The sequence below is a fragment of the Molothrus aeneus genome, chromosome 8, assembly GCF_037042795.1.
Source record: "Molothrus aeneus isolate 106 chromosome 8, BPBGC_Maene_1.0, whole genome shotgun sequence".
In the NCBI taxonomy this organism is placed as follows: domain Eukaryota; kingdom Metazoa; phylum Chordata; class Aves; order Passeriformes; family Icteridae; genus Molothrus; species Molothrus aeneus.
The window spans coordinates 24,237,005-24,261,709 of NC_089653.1; the positions used below are offsets into that span (position 1 = coordinate 24,237,005).

The 24,705-nt window shown below is 39.4% G+C and overlaps 1 protein-coding gene across 3 annotated transcripts in view; it reads right to left on the bottom strand.

Moving 5' to 3' along the window:
* The window catches only part of STN1 (STN1 subunit of CST complex), a 38,277-nt gene that overhangs the window by 3,910 nt on the left and 9,662 nt on the right, over positions 1-24,705 (bottom strand). The window contains exons 2-9 of one of the 3 annotated variants that reach the window (XM_066554727.1): positions 21,158-21,291; positions 16,526-16,621; positions 12,439-12,510; positions 10,528-10,689; positions 9,176-9,287; positions 8,270-8,432; positions 1,510-1,632; positions 900-972 (exon numbers count right to left, since the gene is read on the bottom strand). In XM_066554727.1, the coding sequence (XP_066410824.1) occupies positions 900-972; positions 1,510-1,632; positions 8,270-8,432; positions 9,176-9,287; positions 10,528-10,689; positions 12,439-12,510; positions 16,526-16,621; positions 21,158-21,284 (928 nt within the window). In that variant the 5' untranslated portion in view covers positions 21,285-21,291. Of the gene's footprint in view, positions 1-899; positions 992-1,509; positions 1,633-8,269; positions 8,433-9,175; positions 9,288-10,527; positions 10,690-12,438; positions 12,511-16,525; positions 16,622-18,640; positions 18,732-21,157; positions 21,292-24,705 lie in introns of those variants that run through there. The other 2 variants (XM_066554728.1, XM_066554729.1) reach the window with 2 other exon arrangements.

The window sequence follows — 24,705 nt, forward strand, 5'->3', positions numbered from 1 at the left end:
TCACTTAGCCTTTTTTCCACTGCAGGATAACCATCATACTCCAGGTCCTACAAGTGCTATTGTAGTTATGATAGTATAGGGATATGAGCAATTTAAGATTTTATGCCTTATGTTCCAGTCAGTCATTTTTTCTATACTAAAGCACATTCTGTCCCACAAATAGCTGTACTCCGGCAGCAAGTGATCCCTGCTGACACATTCTATCCCATGAACTGAAAGACACTCTGTAGCAATGTACCTGTGTAATTAGAACACATTCAAGTCAAGCACAAGTTATCACTCTGGAAACAGGACACAACAGTTTGAGGGACAGGGATAACTCAGAAGCCACCTGAGGCATGTTATCGGAAAAGAAATAGACTTTGTCTGACTGAAATCCTTAACTACAAAAAAATACCATTTGAGCTCTACCCGAGCTTAAAATCTCCAGAGAATATCCTACTGACTTAAGCAAGTTGTATTGTTAACTTAAAGGAGGCGGGGATTTCATCTTTCTGCATGGTCACTTTTGTGTCAACTCCCCTGTAGAAACTGAACCAGCAAGATTTGCTACTTCTCCAGAGTGCAGAGCAACACCTGCTAGGTGGTGACCTGACTGCATTACATTTGGTTCCTCCCAAAATCCAAGTATTCTTAAAAGATACAGATCTAAGATAATGGCTGCTTATTTCAGATGGAGAAATTTGCTTCCTGCTGGGCACACCTGCTCTTCATCTCTCTCCATGCTCACAGGAAGCTGCTCCTGCACTCCTGCTCTTATCTGTACTGATTAGCTACACTGGCAACAGCTCGAGCTGGAGGGTGAGGACAAGCAGCATATCCAACCCAGCAGCAGGAGGAGATATTGTCATCAGTATATCAGCACCAGCTCATCAGAGCTTGATCACTCTGCTACTTACGCCTGGGTTTTCGACAGTCTTCTTTAATCACATCAAGGGTCACTTTAAACAGCTCCTTATCATGGTCAGTTACCTGAAGAAAAAAGAAGAAACTGCCCTTGCTGTTGAAAAACAATCCACTGACATGGTGTATTCTAAGCTAACACTGTCATAATTACACTCTGCATTTTATGCTGCCTCCAAGACTAATAATGGATGTCAAATCTTCAGGCAATATTTTTACTACTATTTGCAGCATCCATGAGTTAGGAAAAGAACATGATACAACTAAGTTTGACCCAAAGGAGGGTGACTGACTCAGCAGAACAACAAGCTTGAACCCACTTGGATAAGGAGAACTGTCCCAGGCCCCAGGTTTCAGTGAGCTCAGCTGGATCAGAGCAGTTTGGCAGCCCAGTGAACACAGAACAGAACTTGGAACAACTCAGTGGGTGATACAGAGGTACAACCAACTGTGAAGTAAATTGCAGAAAATACTTCTGAGTAAACTGAGAGCAACTGGATGTCCTGCTGCTCTTTCTGAAACATTTCTACTATTTCTGTAATATTTTTATTGTTTTTACTGAGTCATACCACTGAACTTGTTTGCAACCACTGCTCAGTTCCTTACATAGTATAAGTCCTTGGAGCTGCTAGGTTTCTGGAAAACCACTCCTTTTTCTTGTAGCATCTTTATTGCTTCCTTGAAAACACCATGAATCCTTTTGGAACTGGAGCTACTTTCTGATTTCACCTGGATGGAAAGAAAGGAATGAAGCAGATGGTGAGAAATCTCAGCTCAACTAAAGTTACCAGGAAAAGATGGTATCAAAAAAGCATCCAGATGCTTTCAAGAAGAAGATGACTTCAGATCCTCTTTAACATGAATTTTGTTACACATTTTTCTTCATTTAGTAATTCACAAATCATATCTGCTATGTATGAAATAATCAATATCACTGAGCTTTAAACAAAACCCAAACACCAGAAGCTTGTACCAATCTTGAGGAACCACAATCTCTAAACTGCTTTCTTTGTGATTAGCAGCTATTTGGTGATGTACCAAGAAATCTTTTTTTGGAATATTCTTATGATGCTTGCAGATCATTTGACTTTTTTGTTAATCGAGCTTTGTTCACTTTCAGAGTTTTCCGGGTAATAAGGGTACGAAAATCAGTACTTTGTAAGATGATGTTCAGGAGGAATCCAAGTGCTGAGGACTGGATTCCCATCTTCTGATTTCAGGGAAAGGAGAAAACTGACAAAATCAGTATTTGTTTCTTGCCCCCTTTGTTTCCAAATTTTTACAAACATCCTGGTCATGTTCTCAGGAGCTTCTCCACAGCCTAATGAAGTGAAAGGATAAAGAGCATGCAACAAATTAAGACAAGCATACAAAACAAGGAAGCAAAGGATTCAGTTTTAAGGGTAGGTGGGAAATTAATTTTTTGTGAAAGGAGAACAATGTGTCTGGAAGTCCTAGCTGAGTTTATTTAGAACACAAGGTTCTGAGTTTGGGACACATCTAACAGAGTAGAAGGAAGGAAGGGGAGGGAAAAAAAACAGGGAAAAGCAGGGTTTGTTTGGAAATAGAACAGAGCTAAGAGAGTGGAATGACAGCTAGGGAAATAGAAGAAAAAAATTAGTTGTGGAGAAGGGAAAGTATGTGTAGATAAGAGCAAGACTATGATTAACTCTTCTCCATCTCCATCTGTCCTACTGTGTCCTTCAACCTCCCATTTATCTACGCAGACTGCTTCAGTTCCTCAATTGCTGTTTTCTCATCTGTTGGGAGCACACTGTGCTCCCTGTGGTTTTCTTTGAGAAGGGAGCTAAACTGCTACCCACAAACCACCATGTGATAACTAGAACCACACCAGAGCAACCAGAGCAAGACTTGCCAAGCTATTCCTTCAACTATCACCATAAATGCTCCCACCCTGTTCTGAACAAAAATATCAGACTTGACATATCCTACTTCACTCACCAGGAGCAGCTCAGAGACTGAGGAGTGAAGCAGGCAATCATCATAAACTAGAAAGAAAGTACATGAATGTGTGAAATGGACACCACAGGAGCAAAGGAAGAATCTCATTCAATGCATCTGCAGTTCTCAAGGGACACTCCAACAGCCTGCAAGCTGACGTACCTAACTGGGAATAGTTCTGGGATCCAAAAGGGATATTGGTGCTAGCATGCATCACAAGTTTGTCTCTCCTGTTCCTCCAGATAACCCTCAGGATTTCAACAGGCCATAATCACATCTCTCTCTCTGTCCCACAACAGCTAACTCTCTTTTTCCTCTCAAATCACCAGCAAAAATAATTGCTGAATACTTCAAGATAATTAACACAGAACAATGGCTCTTAGTTCAGTTTCCTCTGTTTCAGACTGAAGGATTCAGTGCCTGAACCTTGTCTGTCCTCCTGTCCACCATAGCACCAATCTGGATAACAACAGGCTCTACTTCTAATTACAAACTTGGCCATGCATCTGGACACTGTTCCAGTCACAGTGTTAATACCACTAAGGTATTTCTCTTCATTGTGCCTCTTCTGATGAACTGAAGAAACAAACACAAAATGCAGCAGGAAGGATTAAGTGAAGAGTGAATATTTGCTCACAGAAAAGCACATTCTCCCAGCCGTATGTAAAATGAAGAGACTTTGCCTCTCACTCAAATGCAGTAATAAATCCTCAAGAATGTAAGAAATTGCTAGCAAAGCAACCAACTCAAGACTCTGATCAATTTTTAATGTGAAAGCAAACATTTGGGGAGAAAAAAAGATAAAAATATTTCCAAAGAAGCACAATAATTATTCAGTTTGGCTTACCACTGAAATCCTGTCAGAAAAGGGAGATAATTAAAAACAGACTCTGTGTGAACTGACACACAGCTCAGCCTGGATGGATAGTGAAACAGAATCACTAAGAATGCAAGTCAAGGCATTGACAGAGTGAAAGCAGCAAGGCCTTATTATAAGTAAGCAGCTGTTCCATATCAGCACTCTCTCATATGTGCTGCAGAATCCATGGAAAAGGGCTTCATGGCAGAAGGACTGTTTCTGAAAACCAAAATAGGGCTCTTGCCTGCTTTAATAGTACCATATTATATATTAATACAAAAATATTATGTATTATTGGTGTTCAATGGTACCATAAAATGACAGGAAAATTTTGAGGTTTTTTCTTTGTGTGCTCTAGAACATGCTTCCTCTTCTCCATTCCTCTGGGTAAGACAGCAATTCAGTTTCTTTGTCAACACAGACTGAAATTGCTTATTCTGCTCTTTTGGTCCACCCAAAGTAATTCCAGCATCTCATCCTGCAAATGCACAGGTCAATAGTATTTCTCCCCAATACCTCTCCCAGTGTTCACACCTCCTTTTGCAAAGTGCCCCCCTTGGGCATGCCTTAGTTTCAGGGTGCACCATTTCAGGTTCTCTGAAGCAGTAACAGCAGGGTCTTCCCCCTCTCTTCCAAATCAGGTCCTTTTCAAATAAATGAAGCTGTACATCCAAACCTAGGAGCATTCAAGGATCAGTCATCCCTTTTGAAAAACATGTTGTGTGTGTGTGTGTGTATGTGTGTAACCTGACACAGAAGCAGCTATTAAAGAATAATTTTACTATCATTACCCTCACTCCCAAGAATGGCCAAGGGCTCTGTAGCAAAGCCAACAGAAGAATCTATGTATCCAGAATTAACTTGGTACTTTAATCAATATATTCCATCTGATAGGCCTCACACAGCTTAGTGGGCTGGTGCTGTGCAACCAGTTATTCTCAGATCTTTAAAACAAGACAAATTCTCTCTACAATCAATAATAGGTCAAAGAAATGAAGCAGCAAAGGAATTAGTGAGTCTGTTCAAAACACTGGAACTATGCAACCTTTGACTCATTATGAATCACACCCTGATGGTGTTAAAGTTTCCTGGTATAACAACACATGTGATTCTACTCAGGGAATCACCTTTTGCATTTTCTCATGTAATGTTTAATCCTGGGCTTAGGCAGGTGACAATTTGAATAATAGTGATCCTGGATGTGTCAGTCCTGAAGTCCTATAATAAGCTTTGCAGCTTATTATAGCAAATAATATTTAAAATAATATTTTTAAATGTTTAAATAATATTTAAAAATATTTAAATAATATTTAAAGCAGTGGTGAAACTTCCTCAAGAGGCAGAAAGACAAAGACCCTGCATCAAGAACATTCAGTGAACTGTGTTACACCTACAGTACAATGAACAGGGTAGACACAGACAGTGTGAACAGCACTGCAAAACTTCCTGCTTTAACTACTTCTTGTTGGTGACCTTGAGATAATATTCAAATCAAGAGGAGCACAAACAGCACACTCTGGAAAGCACAACTCAAGCTACGTGTCCAGGGCAGTGACATTCACAAACTGGAATGGCAGCACTAAAATAGCACACACTATAGCTTATGCATGGCAGAAGGGCAGAAATATTGTTAATCAAGACTGGCTGGTTTAAAGCATTTCAGTTGAGAAATTGGATGGATCCACTTAACATGTAGCTTTCTTTAAAAAAGGGACCAAAGGCTTGTCCGTTTGCCAAACATAATTGCTTAAGTCCAGTAAGTACACTCTGGAGGTTCTCTAAGCACAAAATTACTTTTTCTTGTTTTACTTGTAGTCTTCCTTCTGGTACACACCCCTCCAGACTCAAAAGTCACTTGTTTTAAGGGATAGGGAAAAGGCTACACCTTTGGGATAGATGGGGAACTGGTTATGCAAATTAAAGCTCCAATGGCTTTAAAACTCATAAAAAATTTGTTAATTTTTAACTACTTTTAAAAGCAGTTAAATTCTCTTCCTCATAATTTGTAGACTATAAAATTAAATTTTCCCTAGTATATGTCTGAGAAGAGGAAATTATTTCAGTTCTGCCAGATGCATCTGCTAGAGGGAAATTTATTCCAGACAGGCAGACGAGTGCACTGCCAGGGAGGCATCAAGACTGGAATGGGGTATTTATTGTAGGACATGTATTGGATGTGGACAGGACTCAGCTACAAAGTAATGCTGAAAAGGAACACAGAGATGCTGCCTACCTCAAACTATTCCAGCTAACTCTTCCATCTTCACCCTCTGCTCCACTCCACTGCAGTGACTCCACAGCAGTTCATCACCTCCCTGGGAAAATATTCCATGGGTAGATACCCTCCCACTATGATGAACACTGTGTAAGTACTTTATAAGTTGGGAACGAGATGAAGGGGGAAAGAAAGAGAAAGGAAACAAATAGTTTTAACAGCAACTTGTGCCCTAGAACACTGGAATCAGGATAAAAAAATTAACCTATACATCCAAATAACTCATCCTTTTACATCCAGGAAAAGTGCAAGAAGTGAACAAGTGTGTATATTGAGGCATGGCCTAATTAGCTGAGTTGGCTCTGTAGCTTCTGCCTTGCCAAATAGGCCCAAAATAACATAGTTCCACATCAGCAGCACCTTTTATCCTCTTGGTTTGAGAGCAGCACAAAACAAAAGACTACTGAAGAGAAAAGAAAGGAAGAGGGACAGAAATCAGATCTGTTACACTTCCTTTCATGGATAGAACTGGGTACTTGACCCTTTGCCAATTATGAAAGGTGACACCTTCTAGAGATGGAGTAGAGGAACAAGGAACTACATTTCCAGAGCATTACTAGGCACTCCTCCTAAGGCATTCATGCCACTTGACAACTGAAGGTCTTTTCTTATGCAAGAACAGATAACCTTCTTTGCAAGAAATTAGTAGTAAAGGACAATAAGTAGAACTGCAATTTCTAAATAAGCAGCTGTGCACCCACATTCCTGGGACATATACTCACATCCTTGTATCAGGGTCAGGAGCAACTAACAATTATTATGATAGCTCTTCATGACTGCTAATAACACTGATGCTACAGTATTTTTCTTGGTTTGGGGTTTTTGAGTTGTTTTTCTTTTGGTTGGTTGGTGTTTTGTTTGGGTTGAGTTTTCTTGGGGGATTTTTTCAGTCTTTCTATGTTTGTTCTGCACCAGTTCCTACTTTAAATGGCTTTGTAAATTATTTATCTTGGTCTTTCTATAAATGCTGAAGCATTTAAGTTTCCAGTATTGGACACAATGGCGACTACTTCCTTTATTGTAAAGTGTTTGGGAACTTTTAATACTGTTCCAGCTAGTTCAGAATGTACCAGGTGCCATGTTGGATAATCTACTAGCAAAATTTTCTGTCTAAAGTGAGAATAGCTCTGTTAGTGCCAATATCCATGTTTGTTTTAAAGCAAACCAGAAAAAAATGCCCTAAATGAAAACAAACAAACAAACAAATAAACCCCAACTCAGCTATCAAGAACAGCTATCAGCAGCATTTCAAGAAGGCCAACAAGAAGAGCTACTTTTCATTATTATCTGACCTTGTCTGCAAGAGACTGATTTTTGTGGGGGTTTTTTTTGGGTTTCTTAAGAATTAAACAAACATTAGAATTCAACATAACATAGCACTTAACATTACAGTGCACATCAAAATCAGGGTGAAAATGACTGCCAGGGATTTATTTCTTTATAGAAAACCAAAAAGTAAACAAATGAATCACAACACTCCAGCTTAAGCTCCAACTGCCATTGCTTTCATGATAAAAGATGTAACTGTAAGCTTTGCAGAAAATTATCACTTCATACAAGTTGAAAACCTGGTTTGTAATTTATCCAACTAATACAGAATAATATAAAGCCATTTTACAAAATGAGTGTTGTTCTGTTTCCCATTCTGCAGCTGATCAAGAGGTTACTAATTCACTGGAAAATTTCTTAATAGTTTGGTTACACACAACTGCCTGTAAACTGATTTCAATTTAATCCCACCTTCTCATCCTTTCACAATCAGGGACTTCCAAAGTGAGAAACATGTAGCAGGGAGCACTGTTCATCCACCCATCATAACCTCCTCTTGAGAGCTGCATCTCTATCAATATATTGAGCTTCAAATGAGAAACAAGACAAAGATTTTGTGCTCCCTTCTCCTGATTAGATCCAGGATCTCAAACCTCTGTCTCAAAAAACTCAAGCACCTTAAAGGGATCTCTTTTTCTAACACAGCTACTAATTACAAATCTAAATACAGCAGTGACTGTTGCAGGCTCTAAGATTGCTCAGCCCTAATACAAGATTACCCCTATTAACAGAATGTTCTTACATTACTTTTTCCAGCCCAGTTTTATATGTCTAAAGTAACAAGATTTCTTCAAGCTCTATAATTATTTAATGTGTAAAGCTCAAACACTAGTGGTTTTTGAATCCTCTGAAGACACCAGTCTCTTATCTGTTTATGCTTTACAAAAGTACATGGTATTATCTTCCCCCACTAAAAGCTTGGAACAGGTGCATTCACTCACCTCCTCACAGCTGGGGCTGGGTAGATGCACACCCATCAGAGACACCAGAGAATCAACTGTCTCCAACTCCTGCTGGTAAAAGGTCTGAATTTTGTTTTCTAATAGAAAGCCTTGCACTTTCTCATGCAGCATATGGATTGAGAAATTCTGACCCTCCGGGCCACTACAAGGATACACAGAACATGTCAAAAGGTAAGAAATGTGTTTTAGAACAATTACATAAAGTCAGTCCACTGGACTGGTTTCAAAGGTCAAAGGATGTTTTACTGTCCTTAAAGAATTTGAATTTAAATCCTTAATTAAAACAGATCATTTTTATAAGTATAAACATTCAACTGTTCTTCTTCAATCATTTGCTGTTAGGGTTTTGTGAATCTAAGATTTGGACTCTCTGAAACAACACTACATGCACCAGGCCTCCCAATAAGCATCCAGCTACCCTGAAACTGAGTACAGGAGTGGGTGTTTGACTCAGCTTATTGAGGTTATGGATTTGTGATTTGACAAGGGCAGGAAAGCATTTCAGTGAAATACCTCCTCAACCTTACACATAAAACAACATCAGTCAAGGATACATCTCCATCCTCTCTGCTGACCTCAGTCCCAAATCTTGCTCTAAATCCCATCTTTTTTCACTAGATGAAAGAGATCTGTACACATTATTTTACTTCCTTCCTAATATTCACTTTAGTTCAGCATTATATTTCTTTCCTTAGATTATGGGCAGGTATCTCATCTGTATGTATCACCAATTATTTAGGAGAAAAGCAGACTGCTACTGTATATGAATACAGTCTGAATCACAGTCAGGCCCTGCTCTATTTTTTTTCCAGAGTTATTACAATGAGTAAACAGTCATAATATCCCATACTTTGCCCCAGGAGCAGTTCTGCATACTGCATTTACCTCTGTATTTCCTCAGGGCCCTTGAAAGGTTTATCATAAACTTCTCTATAGAGACAGGGGAGCTCCAGCATTCTCGAAATCTGGACATCACACACAGGATCATCCACTTTATCTGGAAAGGCAATGAGAACTTGTAGACCTGGCCAGGACTCCCACACAATTTTTTAAGCAAGCAAACCTGAGGCAGCACAACAGAGCTTCACAGCCAGTATTAAATTGGCAAAATTTGTTCACTGTGGTTTTTATAAAAACAAACCACAAAGGCCAATCCTTTTTTTACAGTTTACAAGGAGGTAAAATGGCCTGTTGTGGTGCATTACAGATTATGCTTTTGTCTGACAACTTATTTAACCAGAATTTATGATCTCTATTTTACCTTTCAGCAGCCTTTATACATTAAATGAAGTTAACACGTAGTAAGGAGCTTTATTTGGGCCAAAGCGAAAGCAATTTAGAGGCTATTTGAATTGCATGGCTCTCTTTGGTATTATTACCAACTCATGAATATACTCATAAATCTTCTGTCTGGAAAGGGAGGCTGAACTCCCTTGCAAACTTAAGCTAGAGCTGAAAAATCTAGATTTTTTTTTTCTGGCTTACACAGGGTTTTTAAAAGACAGTATTTTCTTCACAAAAGAAATAATTTCAGTATTATCTCTGTAAGACCTCACTGGGGAAAACCAGCTCTTACACAACAGCCCAGACACGGAACTGAGAAGAAGTTATGTAACTGGAAGCTCCCAGAGCCGTGGGCTGCAGAGCCCTGCTGCTCCAGGAGCTGTCAGACACAGAGGCAGCACCTGCATGCAGATCTGTGCCTGAGGAACACTTTTGCCTCATCCTGCAGAGCCAGGGAGCTGAGGAGAAGCCAGGCTTCAGTGGGACCCTGCCCATATGCTGCTGCCTGCCCATGGAATGGATTGGCTGTAGTGAAGAGCAGCCACTTCTCCAAAGCCCTCAGCACCCTTGGTGAAGTGGGACACAGAAGGTCAGAAGGTCCCTTCTCACAGGCTTTGGCTGCTCTATTTCAACACAGAGAAATCTGAAGAGCAAATCACTCTTGCAGACACCCAACCACAGTGTCTATGTGGTATTCTTGTATGCATGCTAATCAGCTTTTACAGTTTTTCCAGGAATGCCTTGTTTACAGGCAGTCTAACCTCACACATTACATAGTGTGTCTTCTAACCTTATGCTGCTACAATTGAAATAAAGATATACAGATGAAAATCCTTAGAAAAATGAGATCCCAGGAAATAATGTGGAAAATATTCAATTAATTACATACAGCTCAGATATTTTCACGGATTCAGACATTTTAGTTACATATATCACAGATTCATAAAACTCACAAAAACATGAGGCCTGAATTTCTCTTTGTTGCCTATAGGTTCGGATGTGACCTCTGACCCTGACAACATCTCCAATCTCCAGCTTGGTTTTCTGGCTTACTGTTTCTTGGAGTTTCTTCAGCTGTTCAAACACACTGAGACTGCTGGGTGTGCTTGGATGACCTGCAAGAAGTGAGGGAAAGGGAGTCAGGCACTAATGTCAATGCATTAACCTTTTGCATTTGTCCACCTAAGCACCACAGGAGTTATATCACTAAAAAAGGGTAAGGTCCCATGCACCATGTGTCCTGGGTAGGAAAACTTTTGGGTGACAAAATTAGTTTACTGTATTATACTTAATTGAATTGTTCATCTGGGGAAAATACAAAAGGGAGAAGATATTGATTTACCACTGAAAATGTCATAGATGGGTTGCAAAATCGAAACATAAATTTGAAATTGTTTTGGCATTTTTTGATTTTCTCATGCTAAGATGGATGAAAGGGGGAAAGAAAAGTTAGCTGAACTTTTTATGCAAAAGAAGAATGAGTCATCTGAGGTGGGGCCAAAGCATTCATGTGATGCAATTTGATGTCTACACTGGGGTGAATCCAACCGAGGTGAATTCAACTTGACAGAACCTCACATTTACATAACACAGCTTTGTAGGACAGTAAATCCTTCATAACTTAAAACCTGATTATTGCTCCAAGTATCCCTGATCACAATTACAAAGGGCTGGAAGAAAGTTTCTTGTGCCCCCTAAGAGCTTTCTTTAGCAGGTATAAATAAATGAATTTACATTCTTAGCATAGTGTCCATCCAACCACTACTGATGTATGCGTAAAATAAGAATACAAGGCTGAAAAGCATTCTTGGTCCTCATTCTATTTCAAGCAGTATTTCATGCAATTCCTTTTAATGCATCTAAGTTCCTCATTTAAGTTCCTCAAAACTGATTTGATTGCATGTCTCCTTTTTTTTTTTTCCTGAGAGCTGTGCCAGATCATCACCTCTCCAAAGTGAGAGCTGTCTTCTACATTCCAGTTGGGATCATTTGTACCACCTGTCATAGGATTGTTAAATATAAGTATGAATTATCTGTCTGTATAAATGGGCTTGTTCCACAGACATCAGAGTTTTTAACTTTTACATCAAGCTTTCCTTTCTCCATTCTATTAATATGCATTCCTAACACTGCAGATGACACCAGTAAGATTTATTTCAGAAGGATTTGATCAGCTCCATATTAGGGTTGTCAATCCACTACATGGGCTTCCAAGAAGAGCCAAAGTAGAAAGAATTCTGTACTTTGATCTACAAGAAACAGTGGGAGAAAAAGCAAAGAGACAGCTAGACACTAGTGAGTTGTTCTGTTACTGAGTGCAATAATACATTAATTTCAAATGCACAATTACTGCACATTTAGGACTTGTCCAAATTGTACAAGACTGCTGGCATCCTCCCACTATGTTTGAAGCTACTTTCAAGTTCATTGCTGACAGTGTCTGTATGAGCAAGAGTATATGAATACAAACAAAGCAAGGATAAATCCTGAAACCAAAATCACCAGGGCAGGTCAATGGACTGACTTTGGAAACAGAAGTTGTGGCACATTTCCAGCCTAGTTCCTTACTAGATGAAGTCACAGAAAGAACCTTAACAGGCAAATTCTCTGAACAATGTCACAGCGTAGAAATGAAATATGATATTACTCAAATAAGGAAAAGGCAGGGACAGAACATAACGTAATGGTTTTATTGGCATCACCCTTGAACAAAACACAAAAACTAATAGAAAATTCCCAAAATGGCCCAGGCAGTATTTGCTCTTCTGTAAGCTTGATCACTTACTAAATTATTTAAGACAGACATAAGTTAAAAAAAAAAAAAAAAAACAGTCAAAAGAGGACTTATTTATTTGATAAATTACCTGATAAAGGTGTTTCTGCTACCATGGGATTTTTCCAGCAGACACAATTTATAACTCCAGTACTATCATCCACTGCAAAAAAAAATTGCAAGCATTACAGATTAGGAAAGCAAGCAGTCATGTTCCAAGAAGTGAAGATACATAAATATGTAGGGAGATAACTGCCAAGGACATCTCATTCCAACTGGTTTGGAAGGTAAAGTCCAAACTCTACTTGCATATCTGAAATAATTTCCACAGTTGTTTCAGACATGGAAGTAGCTCAGCACCAGATGTGCTTATGTGCATAGTCAGCAAAGTAACAGGTATATTCTCAAAGAAAGATCATACAGTAATTTAAATTATGAGGCTTCAGTACATATATTGGATGCTAAGGGGTTTCAATCTTGTTGACAAGGTCAGGAGAAGAATCAGTTTTGAAGGCTGAAGTCAGACAAATTGAAAAAGGAAACCAGGCACAAACTACAGAAGCATTACTGTTAGAGTGATGAAACACCACTTCAACATTTGGGGATACAACCATGTGAATAAACCAGGAGTGCAGCTACCTGCAGCTGCATTGGTTTCCATGCCAATACTATGCTCAAAGTCTGTTGGTCTTTCCAATACAAGATGATGTCCAGGGAGCAGAAAGGCAGCTCCCCTAGCCAGGAAGGACAGAAGACATGCATGCTTGTGGCTCTGCTCTAAGCCAGGTATTCCCAATTCAGAGTGTAGGTGCTGGTGGCATGCATGCCACTTCCTCTGCTGAAAAAGCTCAACACCTTCTCCTGAGCACAGAGCTGCTCTTCCTGTTCTGCCAGTGACCAATGGAAATCAGTTTGACGATTTCTGCTCCAGGCACTGCATTGTCTGGAGGTGACAGCAGGAAAAGACAAAACTCAAAGGATACTAAAATCTGTCTGAAGAATCAATTTTCCATTGATCAAAGGACTGTATATAGATGGCTTGTACAACAAACACTCTAAATAGAAAGACACTAAATGTCTGTCAAGGATCATCCGGCCAATGCACCTTGCTTCTTGAATGTAACATCTCCAAGACTGACATTCCACTCCTCACAAATGGAAACCTGCAATTTTCTTCTGCTCCTTAAAGCAAGTCCATGACTAAAAAAGTAACAGCAATGTTTACTATGAAGGTGCTGACTGACACCTGCAGTCATTTCCTCTGGGAACCATAGCATCAATGCCTTTGTATTGTCTCACGTGTTTTAAAACAATCTCCCTGTTTGGGGGGGGTCTAATTTCTAATTATTGTTTTGCCTTCCAGTTTCCAAGCAGTTTAGCTGCACATTCCTATTAGCAAACTTAAAGCACTTATAAGATGCAGGCAATTCCAAATTCCATCACAAAAGTATACTCTATTCTGCTCTCTCTGTTTTGAGCTGCTGTGTCTGCAACTATTTCAGCAGCTTTAATTTTGTACCAGAGCACAGATAACGATCTGCTGGTAGGATTTCCTCTCCTTGGTACAGACAGACAGCAACTATTTTAGTAGGAGGCAGAGCCCTCATAAGCCATGCCCAAGCCACGCGTGCAAGCCAGCAATGGCAACAAGAAGCAGGGCAGATAACATTTCACTCTTGCATTCCCACAGTTTGTAGATGTTCCAGCTTGCACCAACCAAGACAGACAGGCTTCCTAAGAAGGGCCTGGAAACAAACCAAGACCGAAGGATTAGGAGGCCAGACTGCTTCTCCTCAATGTAACAGCTGAAAACAGAGTTCTGGAGAGACTGACCTGTACTTGACCACAAAAGAAATCTGGTAGCAGAGTAAGGTTCTGAAACAAAGTTTTGCAATTTCATAGATGAAAGCTTTGAACAAAAAGACAAGTAGCTCTTGCAATTGTATTCTAATTAGGCAATCTATTTTAAATGCACAAGAGGTCTACAAACTTTTGAAAACTTCCTGTGCTCCCTGTGCCGCCCTTCCTCATCTCTTTGGGTTTAAACTTTTGTTTATTTGGGGTTTTTGTGGGTTTACTTTTTGTTTGTTGGGTTTTTTTTCCTGGTTTTTGTTTGTTTGGCTTTGGTTTCTTTGATTCTTGCTTAATTATTTGAGGGGTAGCTCAAAGCTACCTGCTAAATGAGATAATTATGTAAATTTTTATTTCTTTATGACAAAAAGGGTATGGCTCTTGTCAGGCCTGCATGGACCTACTGGGATGCTGGTGAATTTTTTTTTTATTTTAAGTCGATTGCCTTTTAGTTTTAAAGTTAGTTTTGGAGTATAAATAAAACCACATGTGATGTTCAGTTTTGTTAAAAAGGGGACAAAAGAGGCCAGAAAGGTGCACTAGGTAAAAAATGAGCTTGATCAAAGCTATGCTTTAATCAGAGATCATTCTCCTAAATTATCATAATAATAGGAAGAAACAATCAAATCAAAGTGTCAAAATCAGATATTACATAGCATGTAATTTTTATTTTTAAGCCAGGGAAGAGTAAACTAACTCTTTTTTACAATTATAATTTTGTTAGCAGTTCTGGCTCTGGAGTTTTCAGCAGAGGACCTAAGACTCTTTAAAGTGAGTGATGTGTATTCTGAAACAGACAAATAGGAAGTGAGGGGGGAGGATCAAGGCAGGGACACAAAGACATTTCAGTTCCCTATCAGAGGGAAAGTACAAAGGGGGAATTGCTTTGTAAGTCACTTTTAAGCAGATGGAAAGTGAGCAAGTCCTGAGCAGTGTGTGGCACTCCAACTGATGCAACCCCTGTGACTCACCAGAGTCTGTTGAACTGAGAGATGCAAGAAGTTACAAGCAGGAAACTGTCTAAGAAGGTACAGTTTTGTGCTGCCAGAGTTGGCTTGCCTGAAAGGGAGGGCAGGCTGGGGAGGGGCACCCTGGCAGGTAGCCTGAAAACTCAAACCAGGAACTGCTGGAACAAAGAGTGGAGTTGGATGTGAAAGACAGCAGGAAGACAGGCTAACTGTGAGCTGCACTTGAAGGTCGGCTGATCTAAGGCCTTAATTCCACTACTCTGCAGTTTCTTTTTATTTCTATTCCTCTACTTTCTGCTCCAGTCAAACATTTTCAACAGGTGTAGTTGTTAGACTGATGCTGAGAGCAGCATGGAAAACCCTTACCCATAGAATTGGTTTTGTCTTGGTCATTTTGATTCTGTCTTCCTCTGTTCTCATGAAGAGATAAATGCATTTGCAGTCAATGCCACCCTGCAGCAGTTTGATGCTGGGGTATCTGGGAGCTGGTTAATTCATCAGCTGTATCTTCACAGCACTCCCAAGGGTCAGGGAACTGCAATCCTTCAAGCAAGGGAACTGGGAAGGAGCGGCAGACTCACCTCCACCAGGTGAAAACCCCTGGCAGAGGAAAACAATGGCCATAAGGGCTTCAATAAGATCTCTGCATTTGGCTCCCCCTTCCTGCTGTGAGGTGACCTCCCCCCACCTTTTGAAACTTGCCACATCACCACTGCTCCACTCTGCTTTTTCTCCAGATGTAAAAGACAGCTGAACAAAATGACAATCAGATGTTTCCATGTTAATAAAACTGAATACTGGGAAAAGCAATACAGAGGAGACAACTCCCAGCTGGTGTTGGCAAAAACTGGTGCTATGATGCTTGAGTTCATTTGTTGAAACTCTTGTGCATCTAAACATAAACAAGCTCCTGACTGCTATTAGAAGTTGGCTCCAAGATATGACAAGACATACAAAAAAATCAGAAAGGATTTCTAAGGTTCAAATATGGAAGAAGTGATTTCCCATTTGTGGGCACTGTTAAATATGTTTGCATCTCACCAAAGGTACTGCAAATAGGAGAGGAAGGTGGCAGAGTCCAGTGACAAAGCAACACCCAAAATTAAGATTTGCTACATGACCCCACATGAATCAATTACTCTGTGTTAACTATTCAATTCTCTATTTTTGAAGTGGAGATAAACAGTAGCTTCCCTACATTTGCCAGGTAATCTCAGCAGTAGATATACATTATATTAGGATAACATTTGTTTCAAGAATACACAATGACCACATAGGGAGACGTTTCAGTTCTAACAGTAACCAAGATAAATAGTAAAGGCTGATAAGTGCAAGAAGAAAGAGAGACATTTTCCTTACCTCCATAATTATAAAAAGCATCTCGCTCCTTCTTTTGAACCACTGTCCCAACAACATCCACCTGTCTTATTGGATGTCCATTATAAAAGAATATACCTAGACACAAAACATGCTTGATTAGTGTAACTATTTCTTTCAACACCCTACCCTACATAGTCACATTTGTCAATAAAAAAACCCATACTTTCTTACATATTTAATAAATCTTAAATTATACAGCACCTACACAGGAAAAATCCCCTGTATCACTGAAGACTAGGGACACTAAAAGGAGAAAGTATCAGCTGTACTTAGGATGCCAAAAGCTTGCTTTTGTATAGTGTCAGAATCTTATTAACCTCTTGTTTTCCTGCACATTTGGATCTGAAAACCGTTTGTTTGCTGTAAGCTTTAGGGGGTTTTTCTTTGTTTGTTTTGTTGTTTCATTTGGGTTTTTGTTTTGCTTTGCTTTGTTGTTTGGTTTGGGTTTTTTTTATATCTTCATAAGGCTTCAGAATAAATAATAGAACACAAAGGAAGCAGTTTGAGCTTCTCACAATGCAGCTGTTCCTGATTAAGGCAGAGCCTCCGAAAGGAAAACTAACATAATTCTGTCTTTCATTTCTAGAGGAACAGGAGCTGTGGGGGCAGGGGGAGAGCAACAGCCCTCTCAGACTGCAGAGTACACTACTGCAGTCATTGTGGACTGCATCCTGAACTTCAGTTTCTGAAAACACATGTTCTAAAAACATCCCTTCAAAGCTATTTTTGTGCATCTATAAAGATAACTTAACACTTAGAAACATGCCCAGGAAAGAGTGAGAAATCACAGCCCAGTGGACTCTGAGAGCACTGAGGTTGCCTTGCTCTGTCATCCCTTTCAAGAGAGTGACAAATGTTGTTAACAAACACTAATGTAAACATCATACACTGAGGCTTCACAGTCCAACAGCAGGAGGAAAATAGGGCAATAAGCTCCAAATATACCCTGGGCTGGCTAGTTTTCAGTGAATGTGTTTTCTTCAGTTTTCAAATACTGCTGCTTTACAGAAATAAGCCATCTGGGATGTTCAATAACTGTCTTCTGAAAAGTAGATAACTCCAGGGACTCAGAAGGGAACATTTGGCTCCGTACACCGTGGCAAGTGTTATTCTTACAAAGGGAAACACAGCAGCAAGGGAGTCAGAAAAATGTTCTGTATAAAAAAAACCCTAAATCCAAAATCCAAAAATAACTTGTCCTACATAGCTAGCAGCCTTAAATGAGCCTGGAATTAACTTTCTTCACACAAGACAGAGAGAAAACATAAAAGTTTCAGAAGAAATCAGAGGTGATCGGCCAAGCAGCTCATAAGCAGAAATTCTGCTCATAAAAATCCATGGCAGTGTTTTGAGGATGCATCTATGGCTATCATCTCAGATCTGGCTACACTAATCTGCAGTCACTGGTCAGGTCTGGCATAGAGAATGTTTAGCAGGTCTGTCCACTTGTCTGTCATTTCATTTACCAGGGCACAAATAAACACTGCTACAGAAACCCCCAGTGGAGATGCTCCCAGTGTATGAAGTCATTCACTCAATCTTACAACATCTCTGTAAAAGGTCTGGGCTAGTTTCTGGTCTAGAGCAAGACTGTGGAGCAGAGACTCCAAGCTCCTGATTATGCAAACAAGCAACATGTTATTATGTTTGTTTCCCAGCTAGTAAGCTGAGTTTTGGCAGATGACAGAAACCAAATAAAACTGGTTCTCTCCGTCCCCGTAAATTCACCTAGAACTCCACCCTTATTCTCAGAGAAAATACCTGAACTAATTTGAAGAAAATTATATTTAACCTAGTAAAAGTTGTTGCACTTGACAACTTCAAGGTGTAAATTACTCCTCCTTCCAGTTTATTTGTTCAAATTAGGCCCATATTGGTAGCAATAAATATATACTAAATATTTGAAGCTGTGGACAAACGCATTCAGTAAGGTTCCTAATACCCCAGTAATCAACACCCAGAGCAAAATGCCATTACCACAACAGCCATAGCACTGCTACAGGGAGCTATAGATACAGAGATCTCTAGGGCAAGTGCTGGTCATGTCAGTACCAGCATTACTGTGCTGTTTGCCATTTCTTTAATTATTATTACCTTCTTTTATACTAGTTGTAGCTTCCCTTCCTTGTTGATAAGCTGTCACAAAGCAGTGGTGCATGATAACTCTGAGAAAAGCTCATTTCCATGATGTAATTATGTGTTACAACTGAGTTTGACACCCACTCTCATTGCAAGGCTGCTAAGACAACACAATTGCTGTTTTTATCTGGGAGGTTTTCCAACCTTCTTGTCACCATTTATAGCAGAAGAGTAATTGGCCAGGTTTACTGCTTCCCTCTGTGTTGCTTTAAAGGATTAGTCACTGTGGCATCAAATCCTAATGCTTAAAAGTGGAAAGAAAAAACTCATTAGGTCATTCAGTCCATTTCCTCAGAGCCAATATAAGACCATTTTGTACAGTAAATTCCTGGCAATCTGTACAGTCAGAATATAAACAATCCCAGTGAAGGGCATCCCACCTTTTTCCTGGGAAGGCTGTGCCATGGTCTAACAGATGTCATTCTAGGGATGTTTTTCCTGACATTCAGACTGTGTTTCTTTCCATTCTTCCTAGTTACAACGTTTTGTTTTGCCCTCATTCATTCTTAATTACCATTACTTAATGACTGATTTATAGCCAACCATATAGTTAGCTTCAGCTGGTCTTTAAAAGCCCATTAAAGGCAGGAAGCATTGACAACAAACACCTACATTCTTCCTTCCTCAAAAGGTATTAATTTTAGTGTTTTTGTTGTGCTATCATTTGTTGCCAACAAATAAGATACACTGGAAAATGTCTGGTTTGGTGTATATATACAACACTAGGAGAATTAACAAAATTCAGGATGTTGGTTCCAGAAAATTTTATTTTATTTGAAGTTTGTTTTAGAAAATTATGCAGGATTGCAAGCAAGCAGAGGGCAGAGTGCCAGATGCACAGGAAGGGGAGAAAGCTCAAATGTACCAACTGTAAAGGCTGATATCTTGACATGATAGATACCACCTCCTTAGGATCATCTTAGGAAAAAAACAAAGGTAATAACAAAACTGAAAAAGTTCCTGAAGCAGAAGCCAACTCAGTAAAGTAAAAGAACAGGAAGAGAAGTAAGAAGGGAAATTCAGGTATTTTGGAGTAAAGAAAAGTGCAGGACTGTACTTTCTAGGACTGTTCCTGCTATCATGAAATGTTTCTTGGTGTTTATAATGCTAATTATTCTGAATACATTTTCACATGTGCATGTACTAATGCTCAAGTCCAAACTACAGTCCAATTCTGCTGGCATTGAATTGTTTTGCATTTTGTTTGAAAACAATTAAAATATGAAGAACATGATGAAGAACAGTTTTTACCAGATTCATTTCCCACACCAGTACTACTAGGAGACATTTATAAGACAGTTTAAAAAGGCCTTTAAAAAAGCTTGCTGTAGGACAAATATCAACAACACTCTGCAGCCTAATTATTACAATGGATTTATGATAAAAGTCTCTCTCCATGTTAAATAACCAGGATAGAAAGATAGACTGGTATTTGTGGTTTGTGAAGTCCTCATGTACATAAAAATGGCTGCAAGAAGAGAAAAAAAACCCTGCCAGTCCTTCATTTCTCCAAAAATAGCATTGCTGCTATCCTTGCTGTTAAAGAAAACTGAAGAAGAATAACAAAACCTACAAGGCAAAGCATATTCAAAGAGCCAAACAGGGATACTTAGTATCTGTGGACAGAAAATAATAAAAATAAAAAACCACAAACAAAACATCAAAACCAAACCAAAGGCATACACTGTGCTTAGGGCTTATTGCTTTTCCTCATTAATTCTAAGTTCTCTGGGTCCCTCCCTGATAATCTTGCACCATGTCAGGCTTCACTTGGGAGTAATGAGCCCTTCCACAGCAGAAGACACACTGCAGTCTATTTAAAGCCTGTGTAGTGAAAACAGCAATTCAAGGTCAGAGCTGTGCTGCTTCAGCCAAAGCTCACACGTGGGTGACACTGCAGAGCAGCAGGACACACTGCAAAGCAGACTTGTGGGGCAAGCATGGAGGCCAGAATTTACAATAAGCTTGTTCCAATGTATGAAGAATGCCATATATCTATCATATCTAGAAATTAAGGAGACAAAACCTCAAAACCTGTATCTGTCTTATAATGTATTAATACCCATAGGAAAAAGCAAAATCACACATCCAGCGATATCATCAACTGTCAAAATTTTGCAAAAAAAATGTAGAGACAATGGAGAGATAACAATATATATGGCCAGAAAGGACAAGAAATTTTTCAGAATATAACAACCACCACCACCCAGAGGAAACACATTACCTTAATGTAAAAGAGGTACTGGAGAGAAGGGAAAACCATTTTAACAAATATATTTTATTTTTCACATACATTTTACATACAACCTGTTGTTCTTAGAACTTCTAAAAGAAACTAACATCACTTAGCTTAAGGCTATGGAAAACTACTTTATTGATGTTTGTGAAGTATTCTTCAATCCCTTCATAAAAAGCACAACATATATCATTATAATACTGTGTGCATCATAATCAGCACCTATAAATACATACCTGGCACCTGTATAGATTCTCTCATTTCTGTAATATCTTTAATATAGAGTCTTGCAAATGCAGAAAACACAGGATCGATACCCCAGTGCAGAGAAGGCATCTCTTCTTCATACTTCTCAGACTGCATCCGAAACCTGTGAACACAGAAGGATCTGAAATTGTTTTCTACAAAGGTGAAGAGCAGCTCACATTCATTCTTTTTCACATAAATGAAAAAACAGTTCATGAGTATACACACAATAACACAGCAGAGCTGAGCATGAGACATTGGAGTTTATCTAATAAAATGTTATATTTATCTATCAATATTTCATGTGTTGCCACATGAAATATTCAAAGTATCAATACTCATGACTTGTTTGAAGTACTGAGAATCCAGCAACAGCATTTCCCCCAGTAACTTCAAATGAAATAGAATTTCAGAGACTTTTCTTCTCTAAAATCCATAAACAGAGAACTAAAGTCAACATTTGTTTAAAAGAGCAGGATTGTGGGATCCTAAGTGGCTACTTTCTCTACAGATGATTATTATTTCCCCATCATTCTCCTTTCCTAATGTACTCATTGTTTGTGCTGTGCTTTATCATGGAGTTGAGGGGGGATGACTTTATTCAAAACAAAAACAGCCATCCCTTCTTTGTTTTGGGCATGTTGTCTCCACTAACTTTGAAATTGTTACTTTTCCATTTTACCCTTTCAGATTTTAGAGTTTATGCCTGCCATCTTATGCCATTACAGATCCAATTCTCTGCTTATCAGGATCTTGATGTCAAAAACCCCAGCACTCGATTCAGGAAGATCCTCATAAAGATTTGGAAGCTGAAAATACTTTCTATCAGCTTCTCCTGTAGGTGCATTGTTCCTGTCAGGCTTTCCAGGTCACGTTCCTTTTACTAGTAAAAGTTTAAAAAAAAGTCAGTGTTATTTACCCTTCCTTGGACTGGTCATTTCTTAGGTGAGATGTTGAAAATATTTGATTTAGTCAGTTCCAGCAGTAACTTCACTATTGAGTAATAAACTGAAATAGTTTGATTACACCTGGATTCGTGTCTTGCTCCCCACTACAGACAGCTCTTCCCAGCCTTTTCTTTTTGCACCTGCAAGATCTCCTCAAAAAGTCACACCATTCCTTTCTCACTCAAGTCTCCCCATGAAGCACCCTTCTTCTACTGCTGAATTGAGACACTGCTCAATAGAAATTTAGAAATTAAGCTGTTAAGTGTATGATTTTAACACAAGCTGCTATTCCTCCATATGGCAGTTCTTTGGATACTTACTACACTCGGTGTCAAATTTAGACCTTAAAGTTTCTCAAAGGAACAAATGGTTTGAACCTGTATTTTACTTGACATACTCATTTTCTTAACAAAATTGGTTTCTCCATCTCTTTTTGCTTGCAGTCTCTAGTACAAAGTTACATTCCTTTCTGCTTCATGCCCCCCAATTTACTCTGCATGGTTACAAAGCCTGTCACAGCTCAGCACCTGTTTTTCCTTCTAGACAGACAGCAGACTGAGATAATCAGCCAAAAAGAGACAATCAGGTAACAAGTCTGTCTAACCTGTTGTATTTTGGGTAAACAGACACTCCTTGGGGTAAAAAGCAGAAGTCACCCCTGCACATGTGTGCATCTGAGGGGAAATCAATGAAGCAGCTCCACTGAAGATTAAAAATATCTGTATTTTGGCATTTTATAGCCACTTGTCAAGCCTGAAATGTCCAAATGTTAATAGATTAATAGCCAAGCACACTTTAAGCCTAAATGAAGAGCATCTCCCCAAAATTTTTTACTGCTTTCCTGTTCTGAAGGGAGAAGATTTCTGCAGTGAAAGCTCTTTCCATCTCAAAAACAACTGGGAGTTAAATCTCAAATTCTGGAGCTTTCTTCTCACTCCCAGGCCTTGTTACAGCTCCTCACTGGAGATATTTACAGCCATCAAATGTCTTTATGTAGAGACCATTCTGTTTGGTTCAAGCCTGCTACAGACACAAAACGCTTTATCTTGCAGATGTGGCAAAGATTCCTTGACAAAAACTAAATTGTGCCCCCAGCACTATGAAGGCATCACAGGATTCCCTGAAGTCCAGAGGACAAATTTGCTGAAGTCCTGAGTTACAGACATTCCATCCACACTAGGCTGGGACAGTGAAACTGTACCCCAGCCACCCACTCACTGTCAGCAGGGTCTGACAGCCACACCAGGGCATTCTGCACAGCAGCCAAAGCCTTCCCTGGCCTCCTCACAGTCCCAAGAGCTTTCCCAACCCCTGACACCACCCAAAACCAAGCCTATTTTCTTCCTTCCCTCCCAGTGGTCAGCTTGGTAGATACATTTGAACAGTGGCCTATTTGAAGCCAAAAGTTTGTGGTCAGTTAGAAAGAAAAGATGTTTAGTGCCTCCTGGATGTATTGCTTGCCTCTAACACTGCTAGTATCAGTTCATTCTTCTCAGCACTTGCCTGTTTGCTCCTAAAGCAAAGCAAGATGTAAACTATTTCCAAAGTATCTATTCAGTGAGTTTCCAAGCTCGTTTCAGGCAGATTGAGAGTATTAAAAACCATAATTCCTATAAGGCTGGCAAAACTCTTCCAATCATTTATCTTTTGATATATAATAGTATCTTCCCATAACTTTTTCCTAAGTTGGCACAGGAAGCCTCTCCATCCCGGGGTTAATTAATGAGTCATCCTGGCAAAAGTGGAACTTTCCATTATGCTACAAGTGTTTGCAGCCCTTAACTGGTACCATTGGTGATTTGCTATCAGCAAAGAAGATAAGAGCTGCCCTGTACAATGAAGAGCCAAGGGGCAAATAGGGGCATTGTGGAGATGCACAACGTTATAATCAGTGAAGACCCAGACAGCAAACAATAGACAATTCTGAACAGATACTATCTAATTAATGTTTAAGGATTAAACTGGCTTTTGCTGGGAGAGGGCGATCAGGCTTAGCAATATAAACAACACAGAGTCCTAGCAAAAGGTCATTGCTTTCTGCATTTTGTTTTAAGTGCAGTGTAATGACTTCAGAGTTGCTGTAGTGCAAGGAATTCAATCATGTTACAGGAGGAAAAAAAGGCAACAGAAGAATCTAGTCCACAAGTAAATTAGACAGAAGATATCAGTACTCTATTTTTAACTCCAGAAAAAGGCTATGAAGGCATAATCATAACCAAAAGAAGAATTATGTTCTTCTTGGGAAAACAACTTTGTTTGAAGGGCAGAAATCTAAAGTTTACATAGTAGGTATCTAGATACAAATAAACAAGAAGCCTCAATTTGAGATTATTCTAACATATTAAGATTGGGCTGTCTCTTTCACCCACTGCTATCAATGTTAGCTTTCCTGACTCTACTGAGAAGCAAACAAAGTCCATAACCCCAGAGCTACCTTGTAAGCTCAGCAAGGTATTATCCTAGAAGGGAAAGCAAGGAAAATTGGCACCCTTCCCAACCATGCCACCCCCCAAACCCATTTCTTTGTTCCCTCCTAAGCAGCCTATTGGGTAGTTTTGTCTCAAGAGCTTCCTATTTAGCACCCTATTGAT